This window comes from Physella acuta, unplaced genomic scaffold (genome assembly GCF_028476545.2).
Source record: "Physella acuta isolate Inbredline_101_S28 unplaced genomic scaffold, ASM2847654v3 ptg000201l, whole genome shotgun sequence".
NCBI lineage: Eukaryota > Metazoa > Mollusca > Gastropoda > Physidae > Physella > Physella acuta.
Genome location: NW_026731720.1, coordinates 324,219 through 346,529, shown reverse-complemented (window position 1 = coordinate 346,529; position 22,311 = coordinate 324,219). Strand labels below are relative to the sequence as shown.

General features: G+C 37.0%; 1 protein-coding gene across 2 annotated transcripts; it reads left to right on the top strand.

Annotated features, from left to right (window-relative positions):
• The first annotated feature begins 1,839 nt into the window (after nt 1–1,839).
• On the top strand, nt 1,840–20,414 carry LOC131937177 (zinc finger protein 236). Of its 2 annotated transcripts, none has more exons than XM_059294390.1 (34): nt 1,840–1,971; nt 3,935–4,134; nt 4,296–4,388; nt 4,514–4,608; nt 4,698–4,902; nt 5,117–5,253; nt 5,560–5,687; nt 6,025–6,182; nt 6,523–6,645; nt 6,827–7,000; nt 7,765–8,004; nt 8,171–8,429; nt 8,587–8,781; nt 9,087–9,233; nt 9,414–9,663; nt 10,114–10,321; nt 10,455–10,547; nt 10,713–10,826; nt 11,077–11,159; nt 11,392–11,822; nt 12,105–12,283; nt 12,829–13,027; nt 13,257–13,427; nt 13,698–13,825; nt 14,015–14,143; nt 14,287–14,397; nt 15,429–15,591; nt 15,773–15,936; nt 16,094–16,360; nt 16,486–16,614; nt 17,124–17,249; nt 17,382–17,531; nt 18,359–18,527; nt 18,776–20,414. In XM_059294390.1, the coding sequence occupies exons 1-34, from the start codon at nt 1,920–1,922 to the stop codon at nt 19,135–19,137; spliced, it is 5,832 nt and encodes a 1,943-aa protein (XP_059150373.1). In that variant the 5' UTR covers nt 1,840–1,919; the 3' UTR covers nt 19,138–20,414. The 2 variants fall into 2 exon arrangements, with proteins under 2 accessions (XP_059150373.1, XP_059150372.1); XM_059294389.1 differs by having other exon boundaries at nt 10,114–10,342.
• Nucleotides 20,415–22,311: the final 1,897 nt, after the last annotated feature.

The following is a 22,311-nucleotide window of genomic DNA, read 5'->3' as shown; positions in this document are numbered from 1 at the left end:
TTTTCCCAGTGTTAATGTTAAGTCCTATTATAGTCGCATACTCGCAGTGTTTCTTCCAGACTTTTTGTTCTCCCGGGGGGGGGGGGGGGGCACTTGATGTTTTCGGGGGTTGGTAGGCGGTCAACATTTTCCGGGGGGGGGGGCAGACACTGGTAAAAGTATATGTTTTCTGTATAAATTCCATTTCGTCGACCAGAGCCGTCATTTCTCCATTCCCTCTAATGCTAACCCGCCGGTTTATATACCCCACCCGCAAGCGTCTCGGATGACACCTTGCTCTAGGCACGAATTCTAGCGTATACCTGTGAAAATTTCCCCTGTTTTTGTGCTAACTTACCCCAAAAAACTCTAAATAAAAATTTCTAATAAACGTTTCATCTAAAACCACAAACAATTCCCTTTACAGTGATACAAATTACATATAACATCAATAAGTTGTTCTTAAACAATTATACATCAAACATGCAAGTAACGTAAAAATATAATCAAATACACCTATTTAAGTAGATTTCCATAATATAGGCTTGCTCGCTCCTAACACTAAGATATTCTATTAAAGATCTAGCTTGGCCTAATAGTTCATCCAATTTTCATGCTATATTAACAATTATTTATTATATACGAATTTTTCTTCTTGCCCTACTAAGCACAATTGACTCATTCTTAACAAATTCACTACAACATCGACACGAGGCTAAATTACTTAAGCACTATCAAATGTGCAGGTATTGTTCTATATGTGTCACACACTTACACACACATACGTACAAATACACACACACTTACAGGCCCGTGGGCTGTTGTATAATAATTTGCTTGATCGAATGCTATGTAGATCTGTAAACTTTCTATGTGGTTTTACTTCAATCCACTTCTGGGGACGGTGTATTTGGTGTCACCCCAGAGGCGTAGCGAAGGGGGGCGGGTGGGTACATATGTCCCCGGTCGCCGACCCTAGGGTCGCCAAAATGGGTTGGAAAAAAATTTAAAAGCTCACTTTAGCTTCAATTTTGAATTATAAACATAAAAAAATATATATGGAGGGGTGGGGGCAAATTGAATGTTTGTCCCCGGGCGTCAACTTTGTGCAAGCAATCTAGTCACCTAGAAATAGCATTTAGGGGCCTAACTCTAACAGTTATTGTTTCAATTGCAAACATTCATTGTTTTTGTAGTAAATTATAAAATTTGGTGTCACCCCCCCCCCCCAGACATGGATTAACACATAAGTTATTAGGATTCTCAACCAAACCGTTTTCCTCAGATAGATTTAAACTGTGCTTAGATAATACTAACGATAATACTATCGATTTTTATCAGTAGTCGGTTAGAGATACAGCTGGATGTAGCAATGTTTTCTCTATCATTACCAGGTTTAAGTAATGATGTCGTCCCGTCCCCCGATCCTTGTCGGGATTTGTCAACTTTGATCTTAAAATACAATTTAACTAACTCTAGTTAATCATTTAATTAACTGGAATTATCATTTTCCTATATGTTTTGCTATTTTTTGCCTTGGTGATGGGATGGTGTCACCCAGAAGTCTAGGCTTGCCTTATACTATGTCTATTAATAGTCTATACTCTATACTTATATAAAAACAACCCTAAGGTTAAAGAAAAAAGTGCAAAAGTTCGTTAATATTTGCTAATATGTTGATTATATTTCTTGAAACAAATTAAAAGACTGATTTGAAACTTCTGCTCGCTGTTTAAATAATTAAAAAAATAATTTTTATCATGACATTTAATTTTGTAGTTGATTGCAGATTGAATAGTAAAATATACATGTAAACAAAAAAGCACGTGGAAATTCTACTTTCATTTCTTATCGACCAATCAGAAATTCGTGAATCATTTTGCCTCAATTTCGCGTCTCGATCAGAAATTCCGCCATCTTGGATACGATTTATTGGAAAAATGTCCCTTGATGGACAAACCCTACAACAAATACAGGTGGAAAATGTTATGGGTATGTTTATTTGTCACCTTCAACGTATGTATAATTAATGATTATTAGTTTTTTTTGTATTCAGGCTCTAAAATGTTCTCTATTCCACGAATCGGGACCTACATTCCTCACCCCAACTACCGAGAAAGGTTCCGGAGGCGCAAGAATACGGTATTTTCAGTATTCCTACTCTAAGTAGCCTCAGAAATCACTCATCGCGAAATTTGTTTTGTTTAAAACTAATATATTCGTATGAGTATGCCTAAATTAAGTTATACATTCGGCCTGTACTTGTATATGTGTAATCGTGTGAACAAAACACTTATTAATCTAACGAGGAGTTGGCCTAGTCATCGCCCACTTCCTTTTCATTTCTTTTTTTTTTATAAACCGTCTCTCTGTAACAAAAACAAAACACGATTATTTGTGATGATTCTAGAAATCTAGACTCTAGAATACTCTAGATCTAGATTTCTAGACTTGTATATCGAGACTTCTAGAATCTACGATCTAGTATCTAGAGATCTAGTCTAGAAATCTAGATTCTACATCTAGATCTACTAATCTAAGGCCTAACTGGATCTTCACTAGCCTAACTTCTTATATTAATCATTTTAAACTTATGATTAAACACATTAAGATTTTAGAATGATAATCCCATCATTGAAGAAAATTGAAATGGGGATATCTAGAGTCTAGATCAAGATCTAGATTCTAGATCTATGAAAACAGTCAGGCTACTTAAAGTAAACCTAAATGAAAATTAACTCTAGATCTAGATCTCTAGATCTAATAGGTACTATTACTAGTTACAGGAAGTGATTTAGAACCTACTACTAGATCTCTAGATCTAGATCTATTACAATTGAATTAGCTTTCAACAAGATTGATGAGTGGTGACAGCCAAAATATTGTGACTAGCTAGGCCTAATAAACAATATTTAGATCAAAGGTTCCCAACCTTTTTTGGGTGGCAACCCTTATTTACATTTTAAAATGTGATCTTCGACCCCAGTAAAATTTAATATAGACATTTTTAAAAAGGTAGGCTGATTCTAACAAACAAAAAAGAAACAATCTGCTTTACAAGGTATCTCCCCCCCCCCCCCCTTGAGAAAATTGATTGCCTGGGTGAAAGTGGTGGTCTAGTCTAAGAAAACTTCATTCAGGATCACAGATAGCTGGCATGAATTATTTTTAACACTAGCCGCAGAGCTTGTTAGAACAGACACGAAAGAAACAAGCATGTTTTATTTATATTTTCAGCTGTTTAAGTCCTTTACCAAGGATACATTATTTCATGCAGACAACATGAAATGTCATAGAGAATGAGCTAAAATGCCAGCCCATCCTCTTTGTGTTAAATAAAATGTACATGATCTATATATATATATATATATAATTCTCTTCTTGGAGACGTTAGAAAAAATGATGTAAGCGCGCCTTGCAGTCCCCTCTCTTCCTCTCTAGGAAGTCTGGTGAGCTGTGGTTCGTGCTAAATGTTTACAATAGTAGAGCCGGGTTTAGTGACGGCTATTAGGGGCAGATAACTTAGGGGAGGTAGCTAAGAGGAAGCTGCTTTCATTGGGGGGGGGGGGGGTTATCGTCCTTAACGACTTACTGATAGTGTTTTAAAGCAAATATTTTCAGTGACAGCAGTGGTACTGTCGAATTCACAAGTTATGAATTACTGAAAAGTAGAAAATAAAACAACTAAATAGCGGTGAAACGCCGCAGGTCGGCTCGTCTTTAATAATATTTATAAGTATACATGACTTTCAAACCACACTACTCCAAGAAATAAAATTTTTGGTAATACTTCTAAACTGTGATCTACAGCATTTGAGCAGCCATACTTCCTTCACGTGAATTAAAAAAAATATGAAGTATACATTGACAGAGTCAAAATATCTTGTATTTTATTTTTATCAAAAATGTCTTAAATGAACCATACATTTTCTTATCCCCTGCCCTAACCCCTCAGATTATGCATATATCAGCCATGTGGGTGGACTTGAACAATCATTACAAGCAATACAGGGTCTGCACAGTTTACAGTCACTTCCAGATGGCACCACTGTTGCCTTTATTGATCCTTCACTATTTGACTCTAGTCAAATATTTGACAGTGGACCCATTGAAGTTCATCAAACTCTGTCTGATGGAAACATCGATCTTCAGCAAGTAAGTCATTTTTTGAATAGTTTCATCTTCAAAATTTAAGATATGTACATTGTCAATCTATTTTTTAATTTGGGTAAATTTACAAATATAAATAGGCATCGCCTACCTCAGCAGTAAATTTCAGCACCTAAGTCATGTTTACAACCTTTTTCTGATTGCAGTGTCATCAAGTTGTTTTGGAGCAACCTATCATGGATCAGATTAGTGTGCAACAGGCCATGGAGCCTATTGATGTTAAACCACCCATAGGAAAAGTAAGTATTTCTCGTACATTCTTCCAGATTATCATTTTATACAAATTATAAGCTGATAGATTAAGTGTTATTTGAGATGTGTGAATCTTTTAAAATACATTAACAATGTCATGTGTACTTCTTAGGGTCCCTTTAACTGTAGTCTGTGTGGGAGAATATTTGCCAAATGGAATCAGCTTCAGAGGCACTTAAAGACTCATGATGAAGACAAGCCCTTTAGGTTGGTAAATGGGTAATTTTTTGTCTTTGTTTAGAGATAGATGATGTCCTTTGACTATGTTGAAGTAACATACTATTTTGTATTGCTAGGTGTAACCAGTGCCCCATGTCATACAATATTGAGGACAACCTGCTGCTGCACCTGGCCACCCATGTGGGACCAGACCGTGACCCAATATGCCCGGAGTGTGGGAAGAAGTTTTCACGCGTTGCCAGTTTAAAAGCTCATATAATGTTGCATGAAAAAGAAGAGAATTTGATGTGTCCTGAATGTGGTGATGAGTTTAGTGTTCAGGTGAGATCTTCGTAGCAGTAAGTTAGTTAAGTGGTTTTCTACAGATGTGATATTCAGTTCAGTGTTCATGAAAACTTACAATAAAATGAATAGTTGTACTTTTACCATTCATGAATTGCTTAAGGGAACAGCCAAAACCATAATACTTATGTGTTTTTAATTTAAATGATGTACGTTTCCTAGTACTGTTACTATTTGCTGGTGGTGTTTACAGCATCAACTAGATAAACACCTCCAGGAACACAGGCAAGAGAGTGAAGGGATGAGGACCTACCAGTGTCGCCAGTGTAGCCAGGAGTACACTAAGATGGCCTTGCTGAAGGAGCACATGAAACTGCATTACAGGGTCAAGTAAGTCATTGCTTTGATAGAGTAATGCAAGCTTTGCTACACTTGTGGGCACCTAATGGGAGTGTTTACCTTTGACACTTTTAACAAAGATAAGATAATTTCCATCTAAGATATTGTTGTGAAGTTTTGTTTTTAGTATTTTTTGCACTAAAATTGGTTGAGCTTGTGTATTAGCATGATGCAGTTTACAGTGTTTTCATGTTTAGTACCTGTACTGTATTAAAAAAACACTTTATTCACAGTTTCCCCACAAAAAACATGTACTGCAAGCACAAAGTGATATTTATAAATTTTCTTTTCCCTTAGATCTTCACTCCACCACAGAAATTACAAGCGAAATGTTGACAGAAGTGGGTTTACACACAAGTGTAAGACCTGTACCAAGACATTTCAGAAACCCAGTCAGCTAGAACGTCATGAGAGGATACACACAGGTAGGGGCACAATTCTAATCTTTTGTTAGCATAATCATTTCAATTGACATTACTATTTCTAACCTTTTATTTTTTATTATTAATTGTGTATTGTTCAATAACTTTTTAATAAAAATGAATAGTTGATTGATATTATAAATACTGTTTATTTTCTCACTGAAAAAAAGTTAAACTAAATTTTCTTTTATTTTCTTCTATTGGCAAACCATGTTGGTAAAATTATTCATTAACAATATGCTTTTTATCTTCTATCTCTAATGCTTTGTAATATTTGTAAAATATTTATGTATGTCTTTTTGCTATAAAAAACATATTTTATTATTGGTACTAATTTTAGGTGAGCGGCCTTTTAAATGCAACATATGTCCGAGAACATTTAACCAAAAGGGAGCATTGCAGATGCACATGACAAAACACACTGGAGCACGCCCGCATAAATGTGAATTCTGTCCAATGACATTTGCACAGAAAGGAAACTTGCGTTCTCATATACAGGTACATTGGCCATGACAGTCAAGAAGAGTAACTTGTTGTTTACGTGGTATGGTTGATGTGTTGCTGATCAAGAAAAAAATATTGTTTAGATTTTATGGCTAGTCAATTTTTTTTCACAATTAATTTTAGAATTTTAATTGGGGTTTTCATTTACCTCTTTATCTAATAGCCAATAATAAAAAAATTAATTTAGAGAGTTTCTAAAAATTGCTTTTCTGAAATTTATTATCTCCCCTACCTCTTTTTACAAAGACCAGAATCAAACAAAAGAAATGATTTATCAACATGTTAAAAATAACTATTGATAAAAGTTTAAAAAAATGGAATGTTTTATCCTCAGAGAGTTCATGATATCAACAAAGAAGAGCATGGCATGATATATGAATGTGAAGAGTGCAGCTGCAAATTTCGAAGACTTGGCTCCCTAAATGCTCACATTAGCAGAGCCCATGCTGACCATGGGGTGAGTTAATATTTTATGACATTCTCTGCTCATCTGGTGTTTTTGTCAGTTGTTTTATTTTACCTTATTCTCTGCTATTATCTTATGTGGTTTTACGGTCATCTTCTTCGCACTCATATCTTTTTCAGACATACAAAAGTTTAAAAATTATTTTCTAGCAAGACATGAAATTTTCTTTCAGGATTCCAACCAAACAACAGTGCAGGACATCAAGATGCCACTGCATTCCCATTCCTTACAACTGACAGATATGAATGACTCATCTATGATGCAGGATGTGCTGGGGCTAGACCATGGCAGCCTGACTGGGGCATCTCTGGTTGATGGCCAGGTCATACACGGCTCTCTTGACCAGGTTGATATCTTTCTTTGCTAAATTTTTACCTATTTATTATCAAGCGATTTCATTCAAGTTTTCCATATAAGCTCTTCTGATATGATACTACAAGAATATCTTATTACTGTTTAATAAAGTTTTAAATTAGATATAAATAAAAATTCATTATAAATAGGGAGATAACAAAGGTTGTTATGACTTGCTCCGCCCGGTGAGCTGGTGTTCATGGGAAATGGTTACAATCTTAGAGGGGCTAGGAAGTTGCAGAAGACACTGGTGTAGAGAGATATATTGTAAGAGAATGGTAGCAGCTATAAATTGATCAGGTACAAAGCTGTCTTCTTTTCTTATTTGAGGGGTCTGTTCCAGAATAATCTGCATAGAAAGAGTAATTATAGTTCTAATTTTTTTAAAACCTTAAATATCACTTATTCTTACATCTTTACAAAAGTAGAAAACAAAAACAAACATAAATTACTTTATAATAACTTGATTTTAAATGCATTATAAATTAGAAAATAAACAAAGTTTCATTAATAGTAGGATGTTGGTCACTCTAGTAATTTTTTCAGTACAGGTTTTTGACTAGCTAAAAGCTGTATGATACATGTATTTATGCTTGGCTTTGTTTTACTGAGAGTAATGAGTCCCTCTTATGAAATCCTACCTGAGTAAATTCCATTACTTTGTCTTTCATGTACTGGACTTATATTCTACCTGACACCTAAAGTTTATGTTTATCTGAAAACAAGTGAATGTTTAAACATACAACAATTTTACAGGGTGCCTCAGACATTTTGCAGCAAGCCTTAGAAAACAGCGGTCTACAAAATGCTGTGGATGATGACCATGACACAGACAAAGAAATGACCAATTCTGTGATGGTCACTGTGTCATCTGGAGCCCCAACGTCCACCACCAATACAGTCAATCTTCGTGAAAGTCACGGCTTCCCTCGGCTTGGTACTATGGCTGTGCATGACTCAGCCACAGGGTTACTCAAGAGGCACTACATACGGAAGGTCAGTTGCTAACATTACTGGTCCTGTGGGGTTAAAAAAGTAGCCCTACATATAGAAAGTCATTTGCTAAAATTACTGGTCTTTTAGAGTTAGATTAATCCTTCTTACAGATGGTCATTTTTTAGTCAATGATTCCTTTCAGTTCACAATGTGGCTATTTTTTCAGGTCAATGGGATACGATGGCACCAGTGTACCTATTGTAGCAAAGAGTTCAAAAAGCCGAGTGACCTTGTGCGGCACATTCGTATTCACACCCACGAGAAGCCGTACAAATGCACTCAGTGTTTCCGTGCCTTTGCTGTAAAGAGCACACTAACAGCACACATCAAAACTCACACTGGGCTGAAAGAATTTCGCTGTGAGGTCTGCAGCAAGATGTTTTCTACACAAGGCAGTCTTAAAGTTCACCTGCGTCTTCACACTGGTCAGTCAAATATTTATTCTAAGATACATTTATGTCAGCTGTATTTGCTTCACATTAGCTGCCAGGATTTTTTATTGTGTAGAATATAAATGTGTTTTAAATTTCAATACAAATACTGCTTGTCTATGGTATATTTAGAAATTTTTTTTAATTGTAGGAGCCAAGCCATTTCCTTGCAGTCATTGTGAAAAGACATTTCGTACATCAGCCCACTGTAAGTCACACATCCAGTCTCACTTCAAAGACCCAGAGAGTGCACCTAGACAAAGACGTCCCTTTAAGAGAGAGAGTCGGAATGATGCACTCCTTACAGAGATAGCTCTGCAGGAACCTATTCTAATCACAGATGCTGGTATGGACTCTTGTGATAACACTATGCCTACTTTCTCTTAAACGTTATTTTTTTTTACATGCATTCTGCATATATAAATGAACCCAAACAATGTTTGCCTAATGGTGTTTTTACAAGAAGTTTTTATTGGGATTTGTCAAACATTAATTCCTAAAAACAAAGGAACTAGAAATTTCTTTTAATTCTTGGAGAAACCCCAACTATTATGCACAAAAGTACTATATAATTTTCATCTTTATTATACATATCCATTTGGATGTGTTTTAAAATCTAGCTGAATCTACAAATCAACTTACTTTAAACAGGTCTGATCCAGCCGGCCCCCAGGAATTCAATGTTCCCCCAGTTTTCTAGTGAAACAGGAAACCCAGAACGTCCATACAAATGTCCACACTGCAGACGTGGCTTTAAGAAATCCAGCCATCTCAAACAACATGTCCGTTCACATACAGGTATTTTACACTGACAAAAATAAGTCACATACAAGTTTATTACATTTCTTTGTACAACTCTTGGTTTCAAGTGAATAGCTTTTTTTAATCAAAATTGTATTAAGCAAGACTTTGATCATAAAAAATACTGTTTTCAAAAGCAGAAACTAACTTACCTTAATAACTGTTTAATTTTTCCAGGAGAAAAACCATACAGATGTGGTATCTGCCAGCGGTCATTTGTGTCCAGTGGAGTGCTTAAAGCCCACTCCAGGACCCACTCTGGGGTTAAGACCCACAAGTGTTTGGTCTGTGATGCCATGTTCACCACTGGGGGTAGCCTGAAGAGACACATGTCCACACACAGTGATGTCCGCCCCTTCATGTGCCCATACTGCCAGAAGACATTCAAGACATCTGTCAACTGTAAAAAACACATGAAAACACACAGGTCAGTTGACATTTTTATCTTATTCAGGTTTACACATATTTTTTGGTACCATACAAAATCTAATTTTGAGTTAGTTATACAATTTGATTTAGTATTGGGTTATAATTTGATACTATGCATAAATGGCTTTCTAGTGTTATTGATTTTGTATATTTCGTTATCTATGCATAATAAAGCAAGGGAGCACTGTTATGAAATTAGAAAAATATACCTAGACATGAAATGGATAAAAATTGGTAGTGGTGGGTAGAGAAATAAAGCACATGATGGCTTATCCAAAAGTGTAGTTGACATATCCTTGACTAGTCAGTAGGACATCCCTGTCAACTCTGATGAGTACCTGACTTTTGTTAGTCAAGTTAAGGTAGATAAGCAAGACCTGACCACATTATCTCTTCATATGTCATAGTAACAAAAACAGATATATTAATGATCTTTAAAAATTTTTAGGCACGAGTTGGCCATGCAGCATTACCAGACTGTGAAAGAAGGAGATGGGACAGCAGGGTCAGGAGAGGTGGGAGATGGGAGAGAGGAGGATGAGACAGAGATGACAGAGGAGGATGGCATGGCTGAACCCCAGGGGCTGACTGACCTGGATGTCCTGCAGGAGCAGGACATTGGCCAGACGGCAACGGTCAACCAGACAGACATGCAGGTATGGTGCACTGACAACAAGGTAAATCCGCTTGACCAGTTTCTACAAGTAAATTCTAGTTAAATGTGAGTACGTTGGAATGGAAAAGTTTGAATGAAGAAAATGGTAAAAGATAACTTGTTTGTACTTGTAGGTTGTGGAATTGACTCAGCCTGACCTGCAGTCAGGTGGTGTCTCAGGAGATGCTCTCTCACTCAACTCACGTCTGCAGTCATTTGGACAGGAGGTAACCTTTTAAACTTGGTTACTAGAACAGTTTATCTTGCTTGGTCAGCTTAACAAACACCTTACAACATTATTATGCTGTAGGGATTTTAATAAGTGTAGTCTGTATTTTACTAAGACAGTTTCTAATATTTTACTAAAACTGTAAATTTGGTCTTTGTTCTAGTTGTTTGGCCACAACTTCACCCTGGTCAACCAGCATCAGTTTGTCCAGTTGACTAGCCAGTCCAGCAGACAAGGGGATGAAGAAAAACCCAACAGAGATCAGATGGAAGTTAAGGTAAAGATACTTGCTCACTGTTCTTTAATACTTTTGTTCTTCTCTTTCTGACTAGGTGGTGTGATGTAGAAATTCTGCTTGATTTGTTCAGATATTTACTGACTGTTGATGTTGGATGGATGTTGTTTGTGGAGTTATCTCTCTTAGGAATGTATTCTAAAGTCACTTCCCTTTCCATGTGTTATTTCTCTAGTTATCTCTCTTGATGACTTCATCCATTGAGTTGTTGTTTCTTGTGTCTATGTTACAGGACGAGAGTTGGAAGTCTAACCACACAGGACAAACTGATTTCTCCACCAGTTTTGGACAGCAACAGACTACTCTCCAGATGCTGTAGGTTACATGGGGCATTAAAACACCCCTAGTCACAAAAATATCACCAGCTTTAGCTTCTCTCCTGCTCTCAAGTGGTCATTCATCACTAACATTAATAGTTTTTGTTGCATTGTGGCAAATTGAAATTTAAAAAAGAAGTGTTTATGTAAACATTACATTGTGGGACATGAAATTTATTTAAGAAGTATCTTTATGATACTTATGACTAAATTGTTCAATGACTTTACAGGGATGAGATGTCCTCCATCCAACAAAGCCAGCAGGAAGATGAGCAAGAAGAGCAGCCTGTCATAGAAGATGAAGGTCTAGAGATTGAACAAGACATGTCCAAAGTTGCCGGGCGCAGGGGACTTCGCTGTAGCCTTTGTCAGAAAATCTTCAAACGTGTGACCCACCTTAATGCACACATGAAGACATGCACATCTGTCAAGTCCTTCCAGTGTGCAGAGTGCACCAAAAGTTTTTCTACCGCTAGCCTGTTGAAGACCCACCAGCGCACCCATTCAGCAAACAAGCCAGTGGAGACTTACACCTCAACATTTGTTTCCCGCAGGAATGCCCTGCAGCATGGGTACAAGAATGTCACACACACGTGCAGCACATGCAACGAACAGTTCAGGAATACAGCTGTGCTTAGGCGACACATGAAAGACTGTCAAAGTAAGATTTGATAGCCTGTTTTCATACAATATGATACATCGGCTTCTTACTTCAGAACAAAAGTGTTGCTTTCTTTAGTAGCCTAGAGTTGTTGTAAGATGGGCAAAACAAAATTAACGAACATATAATCTCATACTGGTACCTTTAGCCTTTCAATCAAGATAAATTATCTGATATAGAGGTTTAGTTTTGTATTAACAAGATGTTAGTTAAATTATAAGAGGGAAGTAAGGTAAAATTGCTGTTAGATTTTAAAGCAAAATAATTGTTTTATCCCTGCAGCCTCCTACCCTATATCCTTTACTGTGACCAAGATGAATGATGAAAACCAGGCTCCACAAAAGCGCGGACCTCGCAGGAAAAGTGTCGTCCAGCAGCAGTTTTCTGAAGAACAGGTGTCCATTTCAGAAAAAATACTGATGGAATCTGCATCAGAGAAAGACCGTATTAGTATGCCAAAAGTAAGTAACCAGAGTTAAACACTGAGTTGTTTTCGTGTTCTTTATCTATATATATAATTCTCTTCTGGGAGCCGTTAGAAAACAAGCTGCAAGCGCGCCTTTGCAGTCCCCTCTCTTCCTCTCTATCACTACCACCCCCACCCCACCCCCACATGATCTGGTGAGTTGTGGTTCACTCTAAATGTTTACAAATCGTAGAGCTGGGTTTGTTGACGGCTATTAGGGGCAGATAATTTAGTTTGAAACGATTTTAAACTTACAGGAGGTAACTAAGAGGAGGCTGCTTTCAGATGGGGGGGGGGGGGGGTGTATGGTAGGGGTTGAGGGGGGGGGGGGTAGTGTTTTAAAGCAAATATTTTCAGTGGCAGCATTGGTACTGTCGAATTCACAAATTATGAATTACTGAAAAGTAGAAAATAAAACAACTGAATAGCGGCGTATGATACGCAGCGGGTCGGCTCGTATTTTTATATTTTTCCTTCATTAACTGTTAAATAAATTGTACTTTAACATGGAAAAAAAATGTTTCAAATTTCCACTGACAGGATGTACAGAACCAAACATTTCGCCATGGCCGTTTTGCCAACATGTGTTCCCATTGTCCCAAAAGTTTTAAAAAGCCAAGTGATCTCCAGCGCCACCTGAGGATACACACGGGGGAGAAGCCATTTATTTGTGACATCTGTCACAGATCTTTTACTGTCAAGTCAACCCTGGACTCGCACATGAAAACACATAAAACTGGTAGGTGCTAACAGTTAGGAAACTCATTTTAACTAGTGAATTGTAGCAGGCTAAATATGTACATTTTAAGTCTTAATAGGAAAACTACTTGCTTATTGTTTTAAGCCATTTTTCAGAGATAGACCATTTGTGTAAAAATTAAAACTGCATTATATACGTAAAATGAAAAAGTCCTTGTTTTCTAAGTTTTTAAAACTATTTCTGACATGAACATTTCTTGATGTTTCAGTTGAGAAATCCTTTTTGTGCCATGTGTGCAACTCCATGTTTTCCACCAAAGGCAGTCTTAAGGTTCACATGCGTCTGCATACCGGAGCTAAACCTTTCAAGTGTACTCACTGTGACCTCAAGTTCAGAACATCAGGCCACAGAAAAAGTCACATGATCTCTCATCTCAGACGTAGGTTGATCTCACTGTTGTGTTGGTCTCACTGTTGTCTTGGTCTCACTGTTGTCTTGGTCTCACTGTTGTGTTCTGTTGGTCTCACTGTTGTGTTGGGTCTCACTGTTGTGTTGGTCTCTTTTTTCTATTAATTCATAGATTTAAAAAATACATTACCTGTTTACAATGAGACAAAAAAAATTAAAACCGATTGAATTTAATACAACTACATTTTGTGCTCATCAAAAATTGTTTTAAAATAATGTCTGACTAACTTTCCTGATTTAGCTGAAGGCTCAAACAAGAAGAAATCCCCCAAAGTCACAGGTCAGCCCTTGATTGCATCATCACAGAACAACACTGTCCAGCAGCCTTTGTTTATCCTCACCCGCCCTCAACAGAATCAATCTGGCCAGGTAGGCTCTTTGTTTACCACAAGTAAATAGGACATTTTGTTTTTTACTTTCATCTCAATCTTCTGAAAATTTTATTAACTGCTTAGTTTTTACTACTGTGTGACTTATGTATCTGTTTAGGAATTAGTTTATGGTATTTAGCCATACGGTTGTAGAGAGGTTGGTATAGAACTAGCTTTTATTTCCTAGGTTGTTGACCAATCAATGGCCAATCAGGTCATCAGTGTTGACCAGTCATTGCTGCAGAATGCAACCATGATGCCAGTCCAGCTGTCAGTGACAGATGGCATGTCAGATGGCACCTCAATGCCGACACAGGTACATAATTTTATCTGGTTAAGTAGTTGATATGCTCAGCATGTAGTTGTGTACTACTTACATTTAGCCCTATTATGGTAGCTTACTAAAACACTGAGTAAATTGTCAGGTATGTGTAACTGTGAAACTTGTGTAAACTTCAGGTACTCCAAGGCTTGGATGGATCCTTCCAGTTTCACATCACCGCACCACTCTCACAGTTGAACCAGGGCTTCCAGCTGACCAGTCTTGACCATAATTTACTGCAGCAGGCGGTAAGTTGATTTTTCTCTCCACCCCCCCCCCCCCCCATTTGAGCTGTTACATTGATGGTGTTTTATCTGACAGTCCCATTTCTTTCCCCAGGTCCAGATTGACTCAGCTGTTATATTGATGATGTTTTAACTGACCACTAGTCCCATGTTTTTGTCCAGGTCCAGATTGACTCAGCTGTTATATTGATGATGTTTTAACTGACCACTAGTCCCATGTTTTTGTCCAGGTCCAGATTGACTCAGCTGTTATATTGATGATGTTTTAACTGACCACTAGTCCCATATTTTTGTCCAGGTCCAGATTGACTCAGCTGTTATATTGATGTTTTAACTGACCACTAGTCCCATGTATTTGTCCAGGGCCAGATTGATTCAGCTGTTATATTGATGATGTTTTAACTGACCACTAGTCCCATGTATTTGTCCAGGTCCAGATTGATTCAGCTGTTGTATTGTTTTAACTGACCACTAGTCCCATGTATTTGTCCAGGTCCAGATTGACTCAGCTGTTATATTGATGATGTTTTAACTGACCACTAGTCCCATGTATTTGTCCAGGTCCAGATTGACTCAGCTGTTATATTGATGATGTTTTAACTGACCACTAGTCCCATGTATTTGTCCAGGTCCAGATTGACTCAGCTGTTATATTGATGATGTTTTAACTGACCACTAGTCCCATGTATTTGTCCAGGTCCAGATTGACTCAGCTGTTATATTGATGATGTTTTAACTGACCACTAGTCCCATGTATTTGTCCAGGTCCAGATTGACTCAGCTGTTATATTGATGATGTTTTAACTGACCACTAGTCTCATGTATTTGTCCAGGTCCAGATTGACTCAGCTGTTATATTGATGTTTTAACTGACCACTAGTCCCATGTATTTGTCCAGGTCCAGATTGATTCAGCTGTTATATTGATGATGTTTTAACTGACCACTAGTCCCATGTATTTGTCTAGGTCCAGATTGATTCAGCTGTTATATTGATGATGTTTTAACTGACCACTAGTCCCATGTATTTGTCCAGGTCCAGATTGACGCCAGTGTTCTACAGCAGCTACAACAGAACGGTTTTATCGCCATCAACCCCAGTGGCATCCAGCCGACCCTGACAGCTGACCTGTCCCAGGTGGGGTCAGACATCACCCACGGGGTCGTGATGAGCCAGCAAGGGCTGCAAGAACATGAAGGTAAGAACCTCGTGCCTGAACTATCAACTGTACGCTCAGAATGTACACTGGTGGGAGATACATATCTTAAACTTTGCAAAATTTTGTGATACAAAAAAATCTCCGTGAAGAAAATTGACTACAGCTTGATTTTTTTGGTGATTTGACCTTGTGCTAATTTGCTATATTCCAACTCTCCCAGTGTCTCATGGCAATGAACTGATGGGACAGACTATTGTGGTCTCCGAGGCGCTCATGGCCCAGATCAGAAACTCAGAGGCCCTGATGGTGCAGACTGTTCAAGGGGGGACAACCTCTGTTTCACAGCAGGACACCAAACCTGTGCAGATCCACTCTATTGGCAAGGTGTGTTGGGGTGTGGCTGTTGGTTTATCTTAACTTGTGTCTCATTGTTTTTTTAGTTGAACCAATGTTTGGCATCAATGTTGTGTTGAAAGTACTTGGCCTTGAACCATTATATACTTTACTTATTAAATCATTCACATTTTTTGTCTTACCATAGATGATGGGATCTCACAGCATGTCTGACGCCTTACTTAGCCAGCAGTCTGGCAGGCTGCATATAACAGATTCCCTGATTGGTCAGTCAGTCCATTCATCACAAGACAGTTACCTCCCCCAGGGCACTGTGCATGTGTCAGACGCTGTGGTTGGCCAGGACAGGCTGATGAGTGTCCCTGAGGCTCTGTTGGGGAGACAGATAACATACAGTGATGGGGTCATAACCACTGCAGGGGAGCACACTCTTATCCAAGGAATACAGCTTCAGGTTAGCTAACTTTACTCAACTTATTATCTGCTGGTTTGGTGACTGTAAAGGTTGTATTGTATAATGCAAGACATTATTGGTAGTAAGACTGGGTGTGATAATGTGCTCATATTGTTCATCTTCAGTCTGGTTCTATGGGGGATACAGTCCACCCTGTCATCGTCCAGTCAATATCTGCCCTACAAGGACATCAGCAGGGGAATCCCCAGGCTCTCAACCTGGGCAACACAACGTTTGTCACCAGTGATGGCCAGGTCAGTCTCTATAGGTTGTCTACAGTTTCATCATGAGCAAACATGGTCGCATTGAAAGCTTCAGTCTCCATAGGTTGTCTACAGTTTCATCATGAGCAAACATGGTCGCATTGAAAGCTTCAGTCTCCATAGGTTGTCTACAGTTTCATCATGAGCAAACATGGTCGCATTGAAAGCTTCAGTCTCCATAGGTTGTCTACAGTTTCATCATGAGCAAACATGGTCGCTTCATATTGAAAACTTCAGTCTCTATAGGTTGTCTACAGTTTCATCATGAGCAAACATGGTCGCTTCATATTGAAAACTTGATTTAAGTTCAACACAGTTTAAAGAACCAATAGTTCCCTCAGTGTAACTTCCATATTTTTGTTTTTAATTTGGGTAATGAAATTAAAACACAAATAAGTGTTAGCTGAAAGTAAGTAGATAAAATAATATACATTAGACACGCGTGATTGTCCTTATAAAATGTGTTGGTCACCTTGGCTAAACTAAACTTTGTGTTACAGAGGTTGACTGTGCAAGCGGTCAATGTCCACCCACAGGGATCTGTGCAAGATCTGAGTTTGATGGACGAAGATGATCAGAAATTTAGCCTGCCAGAGGACACAAGGATGGTCAACATTGCTCAGCTGGTCAGTAATTGAGAGGACAGTGCAGTAGAAAATTAAAAACAAAAGCCCATTTCCATGAATTCAATTCTAATACACATATTTTTCTACTATTTCCTTCTAACAACTAGAAAATATTGTTTATTTATAAAAAAGGATCAGAACCCAAGCATGGGTCACCATGGCAACGCTCTGGATGATGAAGAGGAAGAAGATGATGATGAAGATGTAGATAACAATACACTTGTACCCAAATCTGAGGCTGAGTCTCAACAAGAAGACACAGAAAGACAACATATCTGTGGTGTAAGTCTTAACCTCATACTTTCAACAGATAGCATATCTGTGGTGTAAGTCTTAACCTCATACTTTCAACAGATAGCATATCTGTGGTGTAAGTCTTAACCTCATACTTTCAACAATCAGGCAGCATATTAGTCATGCGAGTCAGACCTATTTGGTGTAAGTCTTAACCTCATACTTTCAACAGATAGCATATCTGTGGTGTAAGTCTTAACCTCATATTTTCAACATGCAGGCAGCACATTAGTCATGCGAGTCAGACCTATTTGGTGTAGCTTAACCTCATACTTTCAACTAGCCTACTCCACATTAAGCACCTTTCCGACAGTTTCTACCAATCAACTTTTTTGTCATCTACTTTACTTTCTGTGAAATTGACTTTATTGGCAATTTGTTACACACTAATCGTAGACCTAAACGCTAACTCATTATGTAAAAAGTTTGTGAAAAACATGACTGATTCCTGGTAATTAAACATGATTGAAAAATGTAAAAAGAGTGCTACTTCTGTGACTAGTGAATATTAAACAATAATAAATTTAGATTTCTGATTCATTTATTTACTGAGTTTTGCTCATATTTAGTTTTGATAGCTTTGATAATTTTAATCTTTATTCGGTCCAACCCAGTATTGCGATATAGTTTTTTTCTTCTTATGGTTTTGTCTATCCATCTGATATTTGATATTCGTCTAACCCAGTATTGCAATAGTTTTTAAAAAAATATTTTTGTCTATCCATCTATTTCCTCTGTCCAACCCAGTATAGCAATATAGTTTTTTAAAAAAATACTTTTGTTTATCCATCTGATATTTTCTCTGTTTATACCAGTATTGCCACAGAGGTTTCAAGAGAGCTGCCCACCTTAAAGAACACATCAACACCCATGTATCTGGGCCAGTGCAGAAGAAACCCAAGGCCACGCCACACAAGTGTCACGTCTGTGACAAGGCTTTCCAGAAGCCCAGTCAGGTGGAGAGGCATATGCGAATACACACAGGTCAGAGGTCACAATTTAATCTAGATGTTGTGTAGATAATGTTCGTGTTGTTTGTTATAGAATAAGTATCTGCTTAAAACACCACTAGAGCTGACTGAACGTATAGCCAAACTCTTTGTGTGTAGCTTGGGAATGGGATGATGAGTGTAGCTTAAAACTCAACTTTCACCCTTGTTCAAAAGCTCTTTAGCACTTTAAGTTGATTTAGATTTAAATGTTGATGTACTTATTCTAAACTTCTGTCACAGGAGAGCGGCCATACTTGTGTCACATCTGCAGTAAAGCTTTCAACCAGAAAAATGCCCTGCAGGTTCACCTGAGGAAACACAGTGGGGAAAAACCTCACTTGTGTCCATACTGCCCTTCTTCATTTGTCCAGAGTGGAAACCTGAAGACCCACATCAAGAGGGCTCACCATGCTGACATGGTCAGTTCTATGAACATACCCAGGGCTGCAGGAGAACCTGGACAGGCTGGTCAAGATGTTGGAGGACATCCTGTGTTAGACGAGGGTCAAGGGGGATTGGGAGGGGAGGCTAATGGTGCAGGTGTCGTTGGCATGGAGCATGTGGGGATGGATTTAGCAGAGGATGACCTCTTTGTCCAGTAGTTCCCTACATATGTTGACATCACTTTATCCACTAGTTCCCTACATATGTTGACATCACTTTGTCCAGTAGTTCCCTACATATGTTGACATCACTTTGTCCACTAGTTCCCTACACATGTTGACACCTCTTTGTCCAGTAGTTCCCTGTAGAATCACACTGTCCAGTAATGCTCCATCCAAGATGACACTAAAATTGCATAGTCCTTTACTGTTTATTTGTTTAAAGGTTAAAGAGTTTAAAGGTCATGTTAAATAATGTGTTTCAAATTTATATTTTCCTCTATAGTTATTTTAAGAAACAGTTTAAGTAATTATTCTTGCCCTTCTTCTCTGTACCGGTAATATTTGTCCATGGTAATGAAATGAGAAAGTCTTTGAATACTTAAAAATTTAATGGCCCTAGAACACATGATTTTAAGGGCCATGAAACAGTATTTTAAAACATGTAAACTGGATACATTCCTTGAAACATGTTTCTTAAACCAAACAAGATCAGGAGTGTGTTTAACATGTTTCTGTGTATTTGACTCGTGTTTGTTACGTGTAAATAATTTTATACATAATGTACAAAATCTGTAAAACTTTAAAAATTAAATTCTGTAATGTTATATATAAATATATTTATTTGAACTCGCAAAGTTTGATATGGTTGTTTTCTAAAATATATTTTTAATGACCAAAACTTGTAGCAGTGCTAAAGTTAAAGTGATAAATATTTCCTGTTGTTTTATTTCTACCCCACAAGCTAGTTAAAGCAGTATTCACCAAGTTCAACTCTATTGGAAGGACATTTTGGTTTAATGTTCACTATTGATGTAACATAACTAAGCTTGTGTACATTTTAAAATTGTCGGTAAAACTCCTGTCAGTAATACATAACCTGTTGACTGCATTTTTCTCTTCAACAGAAAATGTTCAGTAAATTTATTTCTGTAATGTGTACAAATTACTAACAGATAATGTATATAAATATATTTATATAAAAGGCATGAGTGTACAACATTTGTACACATTTGATCTCTTTATTTGTACAGGAGTAATTTCTGAAAGTAAATTATTTCCCATGTTTTTGAGTCTTGTTTTGTATTCACTACTTTAAATTATTATTTTAACAACACAAGCCTCCACAGCTAGACTGAGACAACAAAATTCTATATCAGATAGAATTGTTTATTTTATGTTTTATTACAGCATGAAATTTGTTTGCACTTAAAGAAGTCAACACACAACATCCTAATCAAATATCAAATAGTAAAAAAAAAATGACCAAGTAAATTTAAAAAGATGTATAAATGCTGTACACCTTACTGATGTTTTTGTGTGGTTGTTTAAACCTGGTGTGGTTTTATCTTATAATTAACCACTTCATCTCAAATCATCAACCTTATCTGGCAACTTGTGTACCTTTACAGCCTTGCCACAATTTTGTTAATTCCAAATAGTTTTAAAATAAATAACAATTGTAAGCATTATGTATATACAATATGGCATTATATGGAATAGGCTTAGGTAGACCTTCAGAAAAAAAAATATACAATAGGATTTCTTAAAGGGTAAAAAAAAAACCAAATAAATAAAAGAAGTTCACCACATGCTTTATCATCTACACATTAACTGCATATATAGTATGGATATTGCCAGCTTATATTCAAGCACTCATAAAAGTCTGCCTGTCACCTACTTGCAGACACAACAATCATCTTGGTTTGTGGGTAAAAAATAAAAACACTTTGAATAAAAAAAATAAACTGGGACTTTAAAAATTGTAGAAGAGTGACATAACGTGTAGTCATTGGGACCATTATCACAAAAGTGGCGAAAATCCTGGTGATGCGTCATGTTCTGAGGATTGAGAGGATCACCTCTGGTGTTGTCAGTCTAGCTGAAGTGTTGTCTAGAAACAGTTTGTCTTGATTTAGATTACAATAACATGATTGCAGTGATTAAAAAATTTGAAAATATACACAAGATTGTAAGTCTACAACATTAACCGTCCAAAATAAAGCTACATGAAAAGTACAAAAGCATTTTGGATAAGCTTAAAAAATACTAGAAAATATTTGATATAAACTGGGACCATGCAAGTGATGTAGAGGAAGTGACTGGAGTCAAGTGGGTATCAAGCTGCTCTCATCAAAGTAAGTTGAGGATTTCAAATTGGCTGAAACATAGCTAGAAAACTGGTAGCATGGGTACACAACATATGCATGGAAAGTTTCTTGTAATTTACTGAGCATTTTAAAGTGTTTTTTTTCTAGATAAAATATAAAAAAAACCTACGTGCTGCACATAATACAAAATGTCAAACTTTGTGAATAGTTTATATTTCATAGAGAAGCAGGCATAGGAAGAAATTTTTGAGTAAAAATCTGAAAGAAATGTGAAGCAGCTATAATAAAACCCACCTTGCTAGAGTCTACAAAAGTATTTGACTAGAGTTGGAATGTGTAGTATTGTGGGACCTAATTCTAATCATAAACATTGTTTGCAAGATAACTAACATTTGTTCAATATTAATCTTCCCTCCCCCCCCTAATAACAACCTTTTAAAAATTGTTAGGGTAACAAAGTCATATACTCATCTTTACTAGTAAACTAGTAAAAAAAAATTGGTACTCAGTATTATTTTACTACAGAAGGATAATGTCACAGTGACATTCAATATTTACATTTTTTCAACCAATAGCAATTAAACACTTGTAAAAAGAAAATCACAGTTAAAATATTTCAACAAACATTCCTTGACAATAAGCATTGGCTAGACATCACCCAAGGCTGCTGTCAACCTCTAGACAAGCTGAGTAAAAGATTTCAAATCAGATGCTCTAGTCTAAGTAGAAGGGAAAGAGACCATTTTCTTTTCAATACCCTCTTAATTTCTTTATTTAAAATTTTAAATCCTGACCCCACTTTGCTTATGACTGTACCTACCATAGGTAACACTTTAGAACTAAAAAACAAACAATTACAAAGCCAACAGTTTGGCATGAAAAATAGAATATATAATAAGGCAGTTTGATAATGTAGCACATTAAATGCAAGAATGTACATGCTCATAACATAAAAAATATGTTGGGTGGTTTACACAATTACAATCTTTGAAAGAAAAAAAAAACTTCAATCATCATACATTTGTTCTAGGACTTCAAGATTAACTTAAACCTCTGTGGTCTA

What these genes read in the sequence shown, in the direction of transcription:
- LOC131937177 (XM_059294389.1), top strand. Translation starts at nt 1,920, where the DNA reads ATGTCCCTTGATGGACAAACCCTACAACAAATACAGGTGGAAAATGTT. An exon ending in GAAACATCGATCTTCAGCAA is followed by an intron (nt 4,135 to 4,295) that starts GTAAGTCATTTT and finishes TTCTGATTGCAG; the next exon opens with TGTCATCAAGTTGTTTTGGA. An exon ending in TATGGTGCACTGACAACAAG is followed by an intron (nt 10,343 to 10,454) that starts GTAAATCCGCTT and finishes TTGTACTTGTAG; the next exon opens with GTTGTGGAATTGACTCAGCC.